Raw genomic sequence first — 19,196 nt, forward strand, 5'->3', positions numbered from 1 at the left:
ATTTTTCACATTATCTATTATACATTTTGGTCCTCATTTATACTTCTAAAACTATTTGGTATTCACATGTGTGTCATTCATTTCACTTAGGAGTATGGCGTCAATATGCATCCATTTAGCTATAAATGCCTTTAGTTTATTGTTCTTTATGGCTGAGCAGTACTCCATTTTATAAATAAACCACATCTTCTTTATCCCATCTCCAGTTGATGGATATTTGGGGCTGTTTCCAATATTTAGCTATTATAAACCGTGCTGCTATAAACATGGGTGTGCATATATTGCTGTGGTAGGATGCTTTTAATTTTGGGGGTAAGATACCCAGCAGGGGAACAGCTGGGTCAAATGGGACCTCTAATCCTAGTTTTTTGCGGTATCTCCACAATGATTTCCACAAACCACTTGCTCCCTTAAAATCTACATGGACGTAGCTGCAATCCTTCCGAGTGTAGAGCTGTAATATTTCACTGAATGAACAGAGCAGTCTGCATCGCTGTTCCTAACACATGCTCAGCCCACCCACCACTTCTGCTACCTTCACTGGACAGTTATTAAGAGCTGTTCAGATGCTGCAGCCCCAGCTGCACCCATTCCTCGGTGGGACCCCCGGTCATTCCCACAGCCATTCTCTGACGGACTCAGGCTGCTGACTGCTGGGGAGGTTTTTGCTGCGGGCATTTTAATACACACAGCGGACCTTATCTGTAGAACCGCTGGGGGACAGATTTCCTGACGCAGTTACACCAGCTCAGGCCTGGAGTATGAAAAGACTCTCAGAGCTCTACCCTCTCTGACATTTGTACTGTCACACATTCTGAGCTATGATTCACCAAGGGGCAGAACAGTATCCCACTGAGGTTTGCATGGCCTTTCCCTGAAGACTAAGGCTGAGCACTGCTTCATGGGCTTCTCTGACCTTGAATTTCCTCTTCTGCAAAATGCCTGTTTCTAATTTTATCTATTTTTTAACAAGTTGCCTTCTCCTTGTTGATTTACCGTTCTTTACATACTTTATATAAAATGCTTTGCTGATTACATGGCCCAGGTTTTCTCTCCCAGCTTGTAGGTGGTGTTTACATTTTCTTTAAACTGTTTTTTATGAACAAGTTCTTTATTCAATACAGCTAAATTTACCAGACTCCACTTTTAAGTCATTTAAGAAAGCTCCCATCTCAAAATTAGAACAGTATTCACCTACATTTATTATAAATGCATCGTTACACTTTTGATTCTGTTCTTCATCCATTTCTTCATAAATAATGTGAAATAAGGACCCTGGGTCAGTATCTTCTATATGTTAAACCAAGTTTTAATTTTAGTTCCATGTTTTAAAATGATGGGATCCATGTACATGCAAAAAACTGGTACGTGGGCTGGGAATTTAGCTCCGTGGTGCCATGCCTGCCTTGTAAGCGCAAAGTCCCAAGTTCAATCCCCAGTATGGGGCAGGTGGGGGTGAGTGGCAGCATGGACAGGACCAAAAAAACAAACTGGTAAGTACTACTACACTTGCACATATATGTGGTTCTTTTTCTGGGCTCCTAGGTCTATTCCATTGGTTAGAACATCTCTCTTGGATCTAATACTGTAACATTTTATTTATTTATTTATTTTGCTTTTTTGAGAGAGGGTCTCATTGTGTAATTCAGGCTGTTCTGAACTACTGTGTAGCCCAGACTGGTCTCCAATTCACAGTGATCCTCCTGCCTCAGCCTCCTGAGTGCTGGGATTACAGGAATGTGCCACCATGCCTGGCTACTGTAACATTTTAATTTGGTACATTATCATTTAGGTCTCTCTAGTCTGTAGAATGTAACCCTTCTCACAGTCATTTTTATAAATGCCTTAAGAGGGCTGGGAGTGGGGTCTTGCAGCTCAGTGGTAGAGGCCTGGCCTAGCACATGAAAGGCCCAAGGCCCTGGGTTTCATGATCAGCACAGGAGAGTTTGGGAAGAAAGTGTCTTGGTGATTTTTGCATAAATTTTATGTTTAAAAAAAATTTTTTTGGGGGGTACGGGGATTGAACTTGGGACTTTGTGCTTTCAAGACAGGCAGTGGAACCACTGAGCTAAATCTCCAGCCTCTGCATAAATTTTAGAACCAAATGAATGTATATTAGTCTACACCTTAATTTGAGAACCAACATCTTTACAATAGTGAGTCTTCCCTTTGTGAAGGCAGCATTTTCTCTCATTTAATGTCTTTCAATAAGGTTTTCTGCATACATCTGGCTAAATTTAGGTCTAGACTTCATTGTTTATGTATATAGCAAATTGCTTATTGTTCGAGATAGAAAATTCAACTATGCTGATGTTACACCTAGCCATGCTGCCAAATTCCCCTTGCTGAATTTCCACTTTGCCTATACATTCTTTCGGTTTTCTAAGCAGGAATATTGTTTCCAATTACAATAGTGTTACTCCCCTCCTCTTCCAGAAGCCACATCTGTGCTGGGACCAATGCAATCTTAAACGAGACATGAGGATCACCATGCTTCCCCATCATTGAGCGTTCTCCTCCAATGCTTTCTTAGCATGATGGCCTGATTTTTTTTTTAAGCAGAAATTCTTTGTCAGATTAAAGAAATGTTCTTTTACTCTACTCTGCTGAGAGTCTGAGAGTTTCATTTTTAAAAAATACATATTATGAATTATTGAAGACAGAGGCATCTACTTTCAGGTAAACTCTCTCATTTAAAGTTGCCTGAGAGCAGAGGATTTAGCTCACTGGTGCCCCCAGTGCAAGGACCAGAGTTCTATCCCAGGTACCAAACAAACAAACAAACAAACCAAACTAAAGTCGCTTGATACAGTAATTAGTCACAAAGGTAGCAAAATCAGCACTTACATAGGTAACAGTTTCTTTGTGCCTAGTACTATTCCAAGTACTTTACCGAATCCACTTGCGCCTCACAAGTCTGAGGAAGTTTTATTTCTCTGTAGACCAGGATCAGGAGGCACAGAGAGGCCAGGGGACTGGGGTGCGGACACAGGTCAGCTCCAGGGCTGCCATGTGCAGCGATGCTCACACAACCGTGCCACAGACTTTCCCACAGAGAGACACCCTTACACTCCTAGGAGGAACAGAAAGTGCTCCTACTGTTTTAAAAACTATCCCACCTGGCACTATTTGCCTAGATCATTTTCCCCCAGTACTGGGGTTGGGATCCATGACCTTGTGCAAGTTAGGCAAGCCCTCCACTGAGCCACACCTCCAGCCCTATCCAGAATTTTTATAGCTCCTTCATGATGACATCATACATTTTCTGTTTAATAGTTTTTTGTTTACCTTTGTTATCCAAGTTGTAAGACCCTCATAGAACAAGTTAGAGAATATTCTCTTCTTCTCTATTACTAGAAGAGTTGGTGAAGAACTGGCAGGACATGTTAATTTTCACAGAACTCACCTATAAAATCATCCTGGCCTGGTGTTATCTTCTTTGGGGAGATTTTTTAATCCCTGTTTTACTTTCTTTAGGAACTCCCTTCAGGTTTTTTTTGCGGGGTGTTGAGACAGGGTCTCACTATGTAGTTGAGACTGACCTGGAACTCACCATGTAGCCCAGGCTGGTCTCGAACTCACAACGATCCTCCTGCCTCAGCCTCCCAAGTGCTGGGATTACAGGTGTGCGCAACCATGCCCAGCTCCCTTCAGCTTTTTTTTTTGGTACCGGGGACTGAACTCGGGTCCTCGTGCTTGCAAGGCAGGCCAATGAACCACTGAGCTAAATCCCCGGCCCCCCTCTTCAGCTTTTGATGTTGTAATTTATTTCATCCATTTTAATTTCTACTTAGGAGTATGTTTCATAATATACACAAAACATATCAGTACAATAGATATATAAAATAACTGGTTTCTATCTTATTCCAGAAAGAATGGCTATTATCAAGAAACCGAATAAAAACAAATGCTAGAGAGGCTGTGGGGAAAAGAACCCTTCTCTCCACTGTTGGGAGGAATCCAAACCAGTACAATCACTAGAGAAATGAGTATAGAAATTTCTCAAAAACCTGTAATTAGGGCTGGGGATTTAGCTCAGTGGTGCCACTGCCTACCTAAGCTCAAGGACCCAAGTTTGATCCCTACTACAGAAAAACAAACAAACAAAAAAACCCCCCAAAAGCCTAAAACTAGAAATTCCATCTGACCCAGGTATTCCCCTTCTAGGTATCTTCCCCAAAGTTAAAGTCATCATATCACAGAGAAACAAGCATACTCATGTTGAGAGCAGCACAACTCATAACAGCTAAATTTTGGAAGCAGCGCTTAGGTCCATCCAACAGAGGAAAGGATAAAGAAAAGGTGAATGGAGTACTATTCTGCTATAAAGGAAACCTCGAGTCATTTAGAAGAAAATGGATGCACCTTGAGACCATTGTGTTAAGTGAAATATAAGCAACTATCTCATGGTTTCTCTGATGAGAAACACAAATTATAAATAAAGAGCAAAATAAAAGATAGCAAGGAGATAGATCATTCTCAAATGGGAAGGAGATCAAGAGATATAGGGAGACAGAAGGAAAGGGAAGAAAGGGGAAAAGGAATTAGGATTTATATGCACACACAAGAACTCCACATTAGGAATGTAAACATACACACACACACACACACACACACTAAATAAAAATTTAAAAAATTTTTTTTTAATTTCAGAAAAACTCTGGCTATACATATTGGGCACAACTTTTTAAAACCCTGACTTCTGTCTGGGTAAATTCTTTTAGAAAAGTTTGAAGACGAGGGACCCATCCCACATGGGTACCTTTTGAAACTGGGTTTCACCAGTTACCACGTGTCACCAAGTTCACCCCATATTCCCACGATCAGACAGGACCAGTCATGCCCAGAGAAGAGGTTTCTCGCTCCTTCTGCCGAATCGCACTGCCCACTGCTCCCCATCCCCCACCCCACCCCTGCCGACTCACAGCTCCTTGCGTGCTCCCGGGAGAGCAGGTAGTTGGCCAGAGGCGGTGTGTAGGTCAGGCACTGTACTGTGGCATTCAAGAAACAGGTGTTGCCCAGGTTGTGCAGTCCTGCGCCAACTCGGAAAATGCGTTCCCACCTCAAAGACAGCCTCTCTGTGGGGAAAAGCACTTTCTGCGGTGCTGGGACACCATCACTGCTACTCCCAGGTAAGCGCTCACTACCTAGAGACAAGGAGACAGGAGGAAAGGGGCAGGTCAGTCCATGCACAGGCAGCTCCCAAAGACATCTGGCCACATTTGCTGAGTGCACAATTACTTGAACACAGCACCCACAGGAGGGTCAATGTGTTCCCACTGACTGAAGGCCCCTAGGAAACCCAAGCATGAACGGTGCCATGCCAAGACATTCCAGACTGCTCAGGTCTAGAATTCAAGGGTCCTCTGGGAAAGAGGAAAGAACTGGCCCTGCCGCTGCAGTGTACTGCACCCCTATGCAGCCCATCCCACCCCAACCCATTTCTTTCTTTATTTTTTTGAGACAAGGTCTTGCTGTGTAGTCCAGGCTGGCCTTCAATTCACTATGTAGCCCAGGCTAGCCTCAGACTCGCAGCAATCCCCCTGGCTCAGCCTCCCAAGCACTGGGATTACAGACATGCACCACCACACCTGGCTTTCTATTTCTAAACCTCCAATGATGGCACGGAGTGTGTGTGTCAAGGAATCTCTGCGACTTAAACCCCGCTGACGCTGTGTAAAAGCTGGAACTCCCTAACTGCATCCTGCTGCTGTCTCTGGATCCATCCACCCAATGAACACACACAAGGTCCCTGCCAGCACCCTACACACCTGTACCCTGTCTCTTGGCCTGTGGCTCATCTCCACTCTTAGGGCGACTGGCCCCCTCGGTCTTAGGGTTCAGCAGCACATATTTGCTCTTCAAGGACTCCAGCTGGTAGGAGAAGCTCTTGCTGGCCGGCTCGAACTCAATCTTCTGTAGGAGGACCTTCTTCGCCGAAGCAGCCAGGAGCTTCCCCAGCTCCCCATCCTCAGCTGAGTCCTTGCGGCCAGGCTTCAGGGCCTCCTTCAACTTATCAACTATCGGCATTGTGCATGCCTGTGGGGACAAGAAGGAACACAGACCTATAAACAACGAAGTCCAAGGAATGAGAAGATCCCTTGTCTGGTGACCATGATGCCAGCCACCATGAAAACTTCCCTGGCTCACCTGAGTCCACAGAGAGAAGTGTGAGATAGGGAGGCCGCAGGCCTATAGAGTTCATGCTTCCTCTCTTGGAAAAACAACGGGCCATGCACATAGAGCCAACTGCACAGTGACAGTACCAGGCCTCCCACCACCCCTCCAACGAGTGTCTCTGCAGTAAATACGCTTCGAGGGACTGCGTGCCACACTCAGTGCTCTTCCTTCATCAGGTCACCACTGGGTCCCGATGTCTGCTCAGATACAGGGAACTGCGAATCCTCCTCCACACTCTGGTTACTCCCACACCTACACAGCCACGTAGTGATGGAATCAGCAGGCAGATCATATAGGCAAGCACATCTGCACAGGCCCGTGCTATTCAAATGGCGGCCACATGCCACACACATAGCTACTGAGCACAAAAAAAGAAGCTAGCCTCAACAGAAATGTTCCATAAAAGTAAAACACAAGTCAGGCACGGTGGTACACACCTGTAATCCCAGCACTTGGGAGGATGAGGCAAGAGCATCACCATGATGTCTAGACCAGCCTAGGATTTAAGTTCAAGGCCAGCCTTAACTGCATAGAGACACTCTGTCTCAAAAACCTTTTGGTAGGGCTGGGAATTTAGCTCAGTGGTACCCTGCCTGCCTCTTAAGCGCAAGGTCATGAGTTCGATCCCTGGTAAAAAACAAAACAAAAAACCCCCTCACTTTTGGTGAAATACACCACCAGATTTCAAAGACCTGGTGTTAAGAATGTGAAACATCTTAATCTTTCAATTGGTTATATGTTAAAATTATAGTGTTTTTTATATTTGGGTTAAATATATCAATGGAGGGGGTAGCTCAGGAGTAGAGCATCACCTAGCATATGAGGCCTTGGGTATCAACCCTAGGGAAAAAAACATGGATTTCACAATTGCTTTTTATTTTCCTAATGTGGATGCTATAAAAATTTAAATTATAGCCATGGCTTGCATTATATTTCTATCAAACAGTATATACACAAAATCTTTTTCTAAAAGTGAGGGGTGAGCCAAGTGTGGTGGCGCACACTTACTGTAACCTCAGTACTTGGGAGGCTGAGGCAGGACTGTCACAAGTTCAAGGCCACCCTGGGATACACAGTGAATTCAAGGCCAGTCTAAACTACATAACAAGACCCCATCTCAAAACAAAACAAAAAAACCAAACAAATAAAACCCAGCTAGCTGAAAGGCAGGAGATGGGATTAGTCACCTTACTGTACATTAGTCCCTCATAGAGAACTCACACCTCCAGCACAGCTACATAGAAACTGTAACAAAGAGGAGTCTCCCCTCTGACTACTACACCTGTATCCACCATTTCACCACCTTAACCACTTTGGCCAAAGCTTACACTGTGTGAGTCATAATTAGAAAATATGAAATTACTCATATCAAAAAAACAATGACTCCCTCTGGTAACCAGCACCCAACCTGCCTGGACAATCAGCTAGTCAGATGCATCCCAAAACTCTATTGCAGAATCTCTTCCACCAGTTTACTAAATCATTCAAGTTTATCATATGGATCATCTAATTCCATATATGGATTAAATTATCTTTTTCTACAAAAAGTTCCCTAGGGATAAAAATAGAAGAAATTCATTTTTTAATAAAGTAAGCACGAGTTTTCTGATGTGAGGAGATCAAAAACCCTTTTCCCAGCCAGGCATCTGTGCCTGTAATCCCAGCTACTCAGCGGGCTGAGGTAGGAAGAGGGCAACTTTGAGGCCAGCCTGAGCAACTAAGACTGTCTCAAAATAAAATGAAAAGGGCTGAGGATGTAGCTCAGCAGGAGGCAGAATGCTTGCCCAGCAGGTGCAAGGCCCTGAGTTCAACCCCAGCACCTCAACGCACATGCACATGCACACACTTTTTCCAGGGAGATCAGCTGAGACAGCCCAGCAATAGAACAATCACTGCAGGTCATGTGCAGGCAACTCAGAGGAGAAAAGACCACAGGCTTACCTGGGGCATGCAAACGTGGCCTGCTGCTTCCCCCTGAAGCAAGGAATCAGGTTCTTAAGGGGAGGAGCTCCTCTGGGCCCTGGAATTCACCTGCTCCTGGACTCTGGCCTGTTCAATCACCAAAGCCTAAGAGCAGTGTCCAGAATGGGTGGCGGCACCTGTGGGAGGAGCAATCAGACCATCACCAGGCTGACTGTTGCAGCTGTTCCTGAAGTCTCATCCCACAGGTGTGGTACAGAACTGTGACCTTCTATGAGGAACAAGTCACCACTAAGGGTAAAGGGGTATCTCCAGCACAGAGTTCAGCACAAGTAGAAAGAACTGTGATGACAAGACACAAATTCGTGCAATGTATGTGACACGAGAATATTGTTCTCTGCTATACCTCTTGACCCTAACACTAATAACAAGTCCAGGGAACAAAACTCCAAAGACAACTGCAGCCTAAATCTCTCTTCCAAAGAGAGATAATAACAACAGACAATAACCTCAAACTTTTGGATTTTGTAAAAACAGTAAAATTTCAAACAAAATAATAGAATAATAAAAACTGTCAAATTTTTACTCTGCTGTAACGTACTGAGTTCCACCTATAATCACTGTGGTTACATAAAACAAAGGTACTGTACTTAGAAACTTTTACAGCAAAAACGTCTACACACACACAAATGCAGAGGACAGCACAGTGTGTGCACAATGACCCCACCGCTCAGCTTTGACACTGCCTGGTCCACTTCCTCAGTCCACTTGCAGCAAGGGGCAAGCCTTCCACATTACCAACAAACAGGATTATCAGCACGCTCCCTCAAAGTATAATGGAACGACCTCAAGATAAAGGACGCACCTCCAGTTGTCTAGAGACCTTCCCATAAGGTCAATGGCCCTTTTGGTCAGGACTCACACTTCACCCGGGACAGGTGAGAACCACCAACAGGGTCCTCCAACAGTTCACCTGCAGGAGCCACTTCCCAATAGGATAAACAACAGATTTAAGCCGGTTTCATTTGCAGTAGGTAACTTAAACCTCTCGAACATACATGATCTTTCCAGTTGTGACAGAAAGGTCAATCTGTACTTTACCAACTCCACCCGAAATATTAAGGGATGGCTTCAAAATGATTCTTTCTCTGAGACACAAAAACCAAGAAAACGTTCTTGTAATCACCAGCAGACCCTCTGATTTGCACACTTAGAACCACAAACGCTCGGCTCGGGAAGGATGCTTTATCCAGTCCTGATTTCTCTTAACGACCCAGCACGGCTTATACTTAACAACGTATGTTTATATCTGAAAGTATTCAAGCACAGCTTCCTTAAACCGGAAACGACTTAACCCTCCAAACCCCCAAATTCACTTTTCCGAGTTAAACTGGCACAGAGTCAGCACGTGTTGGAAATGGGGAGCCCGTGACAGAAGGGGCTGAGACCTCCTCGGGGCCCCTCAGAGGTGCCCTCCAGGGCTCCACAGAGCAGGGCATCCTGAGCGGCGCGGGGACAGAACAAATGTCTCCTTGGAGCCTGCCTCTTGGGATCCACCGCAGAAACCGGGCTGGGTGAGCGCTGGGCATTTTCCCCTCTCCAGGCCTAGGATGCCACTCTAGCAGCCGGGGCCCCGGGGCCAAGCCACACAACCCAACAAAAGCAACCGGCATCTTAACATTCATAGGTCCGGCCGGCACTCTGCACGGCTTTCAGCAACGGTGACCACGCAGAAGGTTCCCTTCCCCGGACCTCGGGGAAACGCGACGCGTCCCCGCTAGGAAACAACGCGCTCTCCGTGACTCTGACTTAGGCCATTGCAAAGTAAATCCGGACCCTGCGTTGAGATGCTCTAGTGGGCAGAGGGCTGCCCAACGCGGACACAGGCTGCTGCCTCCTACCCTGCCCTGCTTTCCGGCCTAAGGCAGGATCTGCTCTGCCATTCCTCCCCGTCGGAGTCCGCGGCATCCCCTGGGTCACCCCAAATCCCCGCGAGGACCGCACGGCCCAGGCTCCTCATCGGAAACACCTCCGACTGCGGCCTGGACAGCGCGTCCCCGGATCTCCCCAAGTCAGCCCCATCGCCGGGCCCTGGGCACCCGGCGGCATCCCGTGCAGATGGCGCGGCCGTGGGCCGCCCAGCGCTGCCCAGCCCTGCCCGGAGACTCCCAGGACTGCTGCGTAGACGGAGCGGCCGCGGACTCTAGCCGGGACCCCGCACCCGAGTCCCTGGAAGATGGCGCATCCCGTCGCCTTCCCTGGGGTTCCCTCAGAGTCCCAAGGACGCGCTACCGGTTGTTCCCCGAGTACCGCAGTTCCGGCGGAGGCCCCGGCGTCACCCTACCCGGCCACAGCCCACCCTCGACAGTCCTGGAACAGCCCACGGCAGGCCGGCGCAGCTCTGGCGTCTCCTCTGCCAGAGCCCTCACGCGCACCATCCGGGCCTCCAGCGCCTCACACACGTGTCACGGAGACGCTTAAAGGAGCCGCGCCCTGTGGCGGCACTGCGCCCACACCGGGAGGACCAGACGGCTTTAAGAGGCGGAGCTAGCTTCGGCTAGTTCTCTGGATCCGCCCATCCCGCTTTACGCTCTCATACGTCACCTCCGAGTCGGGGGTCTCGGTGGCCTACGCGTTGACGTAGCGCGCAGCCAAAGGAGGCACCGCCCCCTGGTCCGAGGTCCACAGTGACTGGGCAGAGCGCTGGAGGCAACGCCACTTCCGGGGTAGCGGCGTGCTTGGGAGCCAGAACGGCTCCGCTTTCCCTCCCGTGGGGGTGCGCCGGCCCAGTCACGGCGTGGGGACGAGCGGGGGGTCTCCTGTCACCCACCCCCCCGGCCGCGCAGAGGCGCGTGGCGCATCTCCGGGATGTGTGTCGCTCGTGGGGGAAACAACTTCCGCCCAGCCCTGGGGTGTCCGGGAAGTTGGGTCTCAGGAGGAAAGGATCAGAAGCTTACAGCATAGGCTTTCGACCTTTAAAATCCCGTGCATCTGTCTGGCTCCGCTTGCCCCTTCCAAAAGCTTCATCCTATGCGATTCTACGTGGAAGTCTTAGTTGAGAGGTTGAATATTTGCAAACATTGCTTTGAGATATTTTAAAAAATTCCCTTGACTCAAAGCAGCTAGGTAGACTTCTTTATGGCCCCATTCCTCAGTAAAGATGGACGGTGTTTCCTGGCGTGACTTCAGGAATTCCCAGAGAAGCACAGGAGGAGAATAAACTTTTTGCTCGCAAAAGATAGAACTTCCGCACTGTCCTAGCTTCTGTCTTATTTGACAAGATAAGTGCTGCTATCCGTAGTAAGCTGATGATGTTTTGAGTCCCTAGGTGCAGGTGTGCTGGGAGGGGGCAGTTTAGAGGGGTCTCTGATCAGGATGGTGGCCATCGGATACCTTCAACAAGTAAACAACCTAAAGGTAATTCCTTCCCCTCTCCACAGTTCTGAAAACCAGGGGTGAGGATGGACAAGGAACGGAGAGGTAAGTGGGACAAGACTCACTTGTATCTTCTATTGGAAGCTAGTGTTTTGTTTTGTGTTTTCCAGTACCCGGGACTGAATTCAGCACCTTGCACTTGCCAGGCAGGTGCAGCACCCCTGAGCTAAATCCCCAGCCTTCGGGTGCTAGTGTTGCTTGAAAAAGCAGACAAAAACAAGACCATGTTAGCCTGACATTAAGACGATGCCCTGTCTACAAGAACCTCCATTAAGAGATTTAGCTTGGAAAAGAAAAAAATATGAGAAAATGAAAAAATGGAAATAAAGTGTTTGTAAATGGGGAGGGGAGGAGGGGGTGAAGGGAGGGCAGGGACAAGGGGAAAAAATGAGAACCAAGACCAGTCATGTAGAGGTACAAGATCCCAATAATGAATGTAACTGTACTGTATACCTAGAATGTACCAATAAACTCAATAAAAAGAAAAAAAAGGTTTAGCTTGAGGTTTATTCTTTGTCCCTGGACCACTTTCTGTGTTCCGACTGGAGTCTACTCCGTGCTGTGATTCAGAAGCAACTCTCACTGTTCCAGGCCTGATAGCAAGTATAAGATGGCTGACAACTGGCAGGAGAAAGGGGAGACCTAGATTTTATCCAACTCTGCAGTAATTAGCAACCAAATGGTTGTTTTGTATACTTAATTTATCCAGGTCTAGATTTCCTTATCTGGGAAAAAAAGATCTGTAGCATATCTTTTGGTACTTTTTCTTTTGGTACCGGGGATCAAACTTGCAAGGCAGGTGGTGGTACCACTGAGCTAAATCCCCGGCTGTAGCTTATCTTTTAGTAAAGCCAACAGCGTTTTGCCACCATTGAACTCATGTTTAATGCCAGATAAGGAGGCCATTAATCCTTTTATAGCAACCCCAGGAAAAGGCAACATTGCATCCATTTTACAGGTGAGAAAACAGTATGAGAGATCCTGTCGAATACACAGAGTGGTTCTGATGATCTGGTTGGACCCAGTCAGCAGCCCTAACATCCACCTGCATGGCCACATCTTGAGATCCTCTCTCCCCTTTGTCCCATGTAAATCACCAATCTATAAACCTCTAATTTTCCTTTTTTTTTTGTACTGGGATCAAACTCGAGACCTTCCTCTTGTGAGGCAGGTGGTGGCACCACTGAGCTAAATCCCTGGCCCTCTAATTTACTCCTGAAATACCATCAAATCATCCATTCCTTCTATCCAATTGCCCAAGTGAAGCCCTTCACCATCTTTGCCAACATTACTAGACTAGCCACATGCAGTGCTCAGCCTGCAAATAGTCTGACAGACAGACTAGCATATTAAAAAGCCAAACCCAGGGCCGGGGATTTAGCTCAGTGGTGCCACCACCTGCCTCGCAAGCACAAGGTCCAGAGTTTGATCCCTGGTACAAAAGGAAAAAAGTCAGACTCAGAAAAGGCCCAACCTGATCACATCGCTCATCTCATTGAAACCCTTCTCTGGCTTCTGATGCTGACCAGGACGCCGAGCTCCATAGCATAGATTCTAACAGTCTCTGGGGCCTGGCCCTACTTCTCTAATTTGCCTCGGTCCCAGCCACTTTCATTCTGGAACCTTCCGCAGGGCCCAATCCAAATCCCCACTCCAGTCGGGCTATTTCCGCTTCAGGCTCAAGCTGGTCGTTGGCCCAGAATTCCCTTTCGTGTGTGCCCTTTAACCCTTGGTCCGGGCACCACTTCCTCTGGGAAGTCTTCCTGGATTCTCTCCGCTGTTATTTGGGATTGTTCTTTGGTCTTCGCCTCTCTTCCCATGATGACTCCAACGAGCCAGGACACTGTCTCATTCGTCTCTATGTCCCACAGTCTGGAACACCGCAGTAAATGTTTTTGGAAGAGAAGCAAATGGGAAATGAAATGCTTGAGATGAGACAATTGAAAAATCTCTAACCCTAAGAGAGAAAACTGGAGAAACAGTGAAGACGAACAGCAAGAAAAGAAAACTGTAACCAAAATTAATCGCATTAGAAGCCATCTCAAGAAAATGGTACACTATCAGAGTGGTAATACTGTCACCCAATGGCTGGCTCCCGCCTTGGGAGTTGAGGTACCAATTCATGGAGAGACCTAGGCCACATTTCCAGTGGTAAATTAATAATCTCTTGTTTAACCTCCAGCCAGGAGCTTGGCTTTCCATGGTCTGCTCTTGCTGGGTCTGCAGTAACCATGCAGAGCCCGTTCCTGTTCTCACTTCCTGTCATGCCTTGCCTTTCCTCTCACTCACCACGTCCTTCCCTCAAACTCGGCCCAAAATGGCATTCACTGTGTTCTTTTGGATATTGTCTGTTCAGCTGGGTTTGGTTTGGTCAGGTTCCTTTGGTCCATGGTTTCCCTGGTTACACTTTGTAACATAGTATTGATTGGTCCTGCTTGGAAAACCAAGGACTTGGCCATCTGTGATTGTCTCTGGGGCCAGACTATAGTAACTTTTCAAGAGTATTCAAGGTCCTGCATTTTAAGTCCTAGTATGGCGTGTTTTTGCTGTCACCCTGACCACTCACTGCCCAACACAGTGGGCAGATTTGATTTCTTCTTGCCATGTCCTGGAATGCCAGTGTGAGCTGCATAGAGGCAGGGAGGCCATGGCCAGAAGCATCATCAAATAAAGATGAGGTCATATTGGAGTCAGGTGTGCCCTAAATATAACCACTGGTATTATCAGAAGAGGAGAGGACCCCAAGTGTAGAAGCCATGCCAAGGCAGAGGCAAGGATTGGAATCTGCCACAAGCCAAGGAATGGCCAAGGCCACCAAAAGCAGGAAGATGCAAGGAGAAAGACCTTTCCCTAGAATCTTCAGAGGGGGCACGACCTGATGACACCTTTCGTTTGTTTTCTATCTTTTTGAGGTGGGCTTTCAGTATATAGCCTCGGCTAACCTCCAACTCGTGATCCTCCTGCCTCAACCTCCCGAATGCTGGGGTTACGGGCACGTGCCACCATACCCAGCCTGTCTCTGTCATTTCTATGCCACCCGGTTTGTGGCCATCTGTCTGACAACGACAGGAAATGAATACAGGCCAGACAGCAATGGGACAGTGAGTCGGAGGGAGGCGGGCTGGGCGAGAACTGAAGTGAGGGCCACCGCACACTGTTGCCAGCACCTTGTCGGGGAAGGTTTCCAGGGGAGGGGCGGGCAGCACATCTAATGGGATAGCTGCACACCCTGCCAACAGTCACTGGTTTACTCATGAAGAGTGTGAGGAGAGCTTGCCCTACATAGAAGGGCGGGCTTCCGGGGCCCCTCACTGTGCAGTCCAGACCACATTTTGCATCCTTCGGGTGTGTCCCATCCATGCAGCCGGCAGGGCTCAAGCGAGATCTGCCCATCTGCATTGTGCAGCTGCCTGGCTAAGGTGAAAAGATGCAGGCTGTAGCAACCTCTCTGACTGGGGAAGACTGAGGACGTCCTTACACTGCTGTCACATAGTGGTGCTAACAGTAGCTAGCACACGCCTGTAATCCCAGCACTCTGGGGTGCTGCGACGGGAGGATCTTAAATTCAAGCCCAGTCGGGGCAATTTAGGGACTTAGCAAGACCTGCCTCAAAATTTTAAAAAAAGGAACGGGGATACAGCTCAGTATGAAGGCATTGAGTTTGGGGGAAACATAAAGACCTCGCTCAGCTGCTTGGCCGCTTTCTCACCTTTCCATTCTGTTTTTAATCTCAAAAGAAACGGAGGGAAGTATCCTTTCTAAGTGGCGGTGTTTCTCAGTCTGCTAGGATGGCAGGGCATGGGCAGGCAGTGGCCAGGAGGGGGCGCCACGTGAAAAGGCACAGTCATAGGGCCGGCACACAGGGACTGCTTGCTGGCTGAGATGCTTTGAGAGTGGCAGGACATAGTTTGTAATTTTGTCATCATAATCTGTATTTATTGAATACAGTACTCCTCTCCCACCAATGGTTGTGAAGCAGGACTTAAAGAAAAACGAGTTCTTCCCAGCTTTGGCATTTACTGCCCTCAGATCACCCTGCCCCCTCCCCTTGTAGCTGTAGCAGGTAAAATTGACAACTCTGTCCTGTAAGCAAAATTTATGACACCCTGTTCTCATATGATTCATAAGACACAGTCTTCTTACAAGGCTAGATTACTGTCTGCCCTCGTCCTGTTCCGTTAAACTCACTTGCTACGCCACTAGAAAGACCATCCCCCTTTGATTAAATGTAGAAAAACTGGAACTTTTCTTTGTTCATCACTCTCCCTCTGGACAAGAGTCCGTTAAGCCGGTGTTCACCTCAAACCTGAAATAAACCCTCCTGATTCCCATTGGCCTTTCCTGTCTCTTGGAACCCTGCAACAGTTGGAGATGCCAACCTCAGTCACTGGGGGGCTCCCTCCCCTGCATGGATCGTGTGAGTGTACCAGGGATCTCCCTAACAGGCACGCACGGCTGTGCACACACACTCCCTCTCACACACACGTTCATACCACACTCACATCCGCGCCATGTTCCTACGCATACTCGTCACACACTCATTTTCTGTCAAACACCAAGCTGCACGCACTCCCACACCACGCTCACACTCAGAGCTCCTCACCCACTCTCAGACTCCTACAGACCTTCCCACTGCTCCGCCGCCTCCTGCCAGGGCCTATCACCTCAGGGCTCTTTGCCCTGATCTGCACCTTCCCCAGTTCCCCCTACACCTTCCTCCCAGGTAGGACCGGAAGGTGCTGTAGAAAGTGGCCCCCGACACAGCTGAGGAGCCCATTCCCATACCCAGAAATCCAAGGCTCCGGTGCGTGGTGTCCTCATTGGCCTCCTGGGGTGACGCTCCTTCATACGACCCTATGGCACCAAGCAGTGGTATATCTTGGTCATTCTGCTCCTTGCACTATTAACAGCAAGCAGGGGATGATGGGAGAATCACATCTGCATAATTAAGTGATGACCCTGGGGGTCTGGGACCTGTCTGAAGCTGGTGAGACTGGGAGCTGGCTGCGGGGAGAAGGAGGAAGAGTTCCGAGGGGAGGGAGGACCAGCGTGGGCAGAGGACTCGAGGCAGGAGTGCTTCTGGAGAGGAGGCCATTGGAAGGGGCGCTGACCACAGAGCACGGGGCAGGAAGCCAGACCGACCGTATGGAAGCCAAGGCTGGGCCTGTGCATGGTGCCAAGCAGGTGAGGCAACTTTGTCTCTGTGGGTTGTCTTGCTCCACGGGTTTCTCCAGAACCACCCCCCAACCGCGTAGAGGGCTCGTACTTGATGACTTCCAGTGTGATTTGGGTTTATCTTAACATAACCTCCAGGCCCGAGACCTCCTAACTGAATTTACACACTAGAAGTTCCCCGAGTATTGTGAATTGTCATCTGGCCTAGCAAGGGGGTCTGGGAACCCCCCTTTCAGAGAGGAGGAGAAAGGGTAACTTGAAAACACACAGCTCCTTCCACAAGGCTGGTGGGAATGTAACGTCGACCGCCACTGTGGAAACACAGAGGTTCCTCAAGATGCTAAAGAAAAGACTAGCATAGATGTGGCTGACGGGAAGCAAACATTCCCACCCGTGTCCATAGAAATATTGCGTAAAGTATCGTAGCACATAGTGGAGAAAACACAGGTGCCCACCGTTGGGTGCGAGGACAAACGCATGCTACGACACGGGCAGGACACACACTGCGGTGCAACACCAACCTTGAGCACGGGCTGCTGAGTGAAGTAAGCTTAACAGAAGAGACCACCTACTGCACGGCCCCGCTTAGTGAGCCATCTAGAATAGCAAACCTAGAGGGCCGAAGATAGATCGCCAGTCACCAGGGACCAGAAGGAGGGGACATCAGGAGCTGTGTTTAACGGTCTTAGAGTTTCTGGGGTTTTATTTGTGGGGGTGAACAAGTTTGGAGGCAGTGGTGCCAATTGTTAAAATGCTGTAACTGTAACAAATGCCGCAGAATTATATAATAAAAACGATTAAAATGGCAAATTTTATATTAAGTATGGCATTAGAGATTTTTTAAAAATTTTGTTTTGTTTTTAAATGAATAATGTAATAGAGTTCCAACTACTGGATTGTGCACTGGGCTGGGTGAATCAGCGGAGCAGCTCAGAAACAACAGGCTGGGTTTTGCGGCGCAAACCTCATGTTCCTCCTCTGGGCTTGGGAAGTGGCTGGTGGCCAGAATTACCTTTCTCACCGCTGTGGCACCTCCTGACAGCCCTCCGGGAGCAGATGGGAGGGGGCGATGGGTGTCACTCCCAAGCCACAGAGCTGTGTGCCTGCAGCTGCTCTTTGCCTCCTCGCTTCCTGAAAGCCAGTGCTGCTCAGCTGGGGGACCAGCAACTACCTTGCTGGCCTCAGTTTCCTCATCAGTCCAATGGGGGAGGTAGAGGCCTGGCTGTCTAGTCTGCATGCATTAATTGTGACAAAGCGTGTGACACGCTCAGCAGCAGTCCCAGTGTAGACTGAAAAGTAGCTGTTGTTGGGATGATTCGATTTGGCCAGTGTGAGTTTAGGGGCTCAGTCTCTCGGGGGGGGGCATGGAAAGGAACGGGAATGGCCCCATGTCCCTGCCAGTTGGACCCTGAAACGTTTGCCGCTGCATTTCCAATTTGAACCCACCTGTGTCTGCAGGTCTGGAGAACGGGGGGGTCTGCTGGGACCCCTGACAGTCTGGCCACCCCCACGTGGATCCACCCACTGACTCAGAATTGCTTGCAAAGAGCAACAAAATTTGGATAATCGTTGAAACTGAATCAGACCCATGGAGCTTCTTTTACCGTTCTCTGCATTTCTGTGTATGTTTGAAAGTTTTCGTAATGAGAAATTGTGTTTCTTTTTTTTTTTCAATGTCCTATTTGACCTGAATACACACACGAGTGGCGTGCACAGCAGTTAGCTGCCGCGCAGGTTGCCAGGGCAGAAATGTGGCTGGCAGGCGGAGATGGGCCACAAACGCCAGAGACAGCCATTTGCGAGCCTCTGACAGCCTTTGCATTACAATCACAGCGTGCTGCTGGCCTCCCCGCAAAATTTCACCATAAGGAGAGACCCCAAGCCACATGTTTCTGCCATGGACAAAGATAAATGGAAGAATTTAATGTCGCGGGGCACAGATGTCGGTACAAACTTGGTTCCGCTCTTTACCGCTTTGGAAAGTTTGTTCTGGCTCTTCAGGTAGTGGCTATGCAAAATGGAAAACAATTCTCCCAGCTATCCCCAATTTTGCATGTAGGCCAGAGGGTGGTGGGCAACTATTCAAATTCTAATGAAAATTATATTTTTTCATACGCTGGGTTGATATATATGAAACATTTGGTTAGAATTTAAGACACGACATGACCATCCTTCCGAGCATGAGACAGACTGGGATGGGGGTGGGGAGAAACCCGTAATGAAAGAGAGTTGAGGGTCATATCAACAATATCTACCCATTTCCTGATGCTGTAAGAAAATATCTGGGGTAGGTAACTTATTTAAAAAAAGGGCTCATTTAGCTCACAGTTTGGGAGGCTGAAAGCCCAAGTCAGGCAGCTCCACCGATCTGGCCTCTGGTGAGGGCCCGCTGGGCTGCATCCTATCATGGTGGAAGGCATCATGGTGGGTGTGTGCTTGAGGAGAGATCACATGACCAGTCAGGAAGCCAGAAAGCTCAGAAGCCA

General features: G+C 48.3%; 1 protein-coding gene across 6 annotated transcripts in view; it reads right to left on the reverse strand.

Moving 5' to 3' along the window:
* The window catches only part of Usp36 (ubiquitin specific peptidase 36), a 36,844-nt gene extending 26,275 nt beyond the window's left edge, over window positions 1-10,569 (reverse strand). For 2 of the 6 annotated variants that reach the window (XM_010618511.2, XM_010618508.3), the window contains exons 1-4: window positions 10,445-10,568; window positions 8,122-8,279; window positions 5,772-6,039; window positions 4,926-5,147 (exon numbers count right to left, since the gene is read on the reverse strand). In XM_010618511.2, coding sequence (XP_010616813.1) covers window positions 4,926-5,147; window positions 5,772-6,039; window positions 8,122-8,130 — 499 coding nt within the window. In that variant the 5' untranslated portion in view covers window positions 8,131-8,279; window positions 10,445-10,568. Of the gene's footprint in view, window positions 1-4,925; window positions 5,148-5,771; window positions 6,040-6,150; window positions 6,293-8,121; window positions 8,280-10,392 lie in introns of those variants that run through there. The other 4 variants (XM_010618510.3, XM_010618509.2, XM_010618513.3 and 1 more) reach the window with 4 other exon arrangements.
* Between the last annotated feature and the right edge of the window lie 8,627 nt (window positions 10,570-19,196).

Source organism: Fukomys damarensis, unplaced genomic scaffold (genome assembly GCF_012274545.1).
Source record: "Fukomys damarensis isolate Sample0158 unplaced genomic scaffold, DMR_v1.0_HiC HiC_scaffold_23, whole genome shotgun sequence".
In the NCBI taxonomy this organism is placed as follows: Eukaryota; Metazoa; Chordata; class Mammalia; order Rodentia; family Bathyergidae; genus Fukomys; species Fukomys damarensis.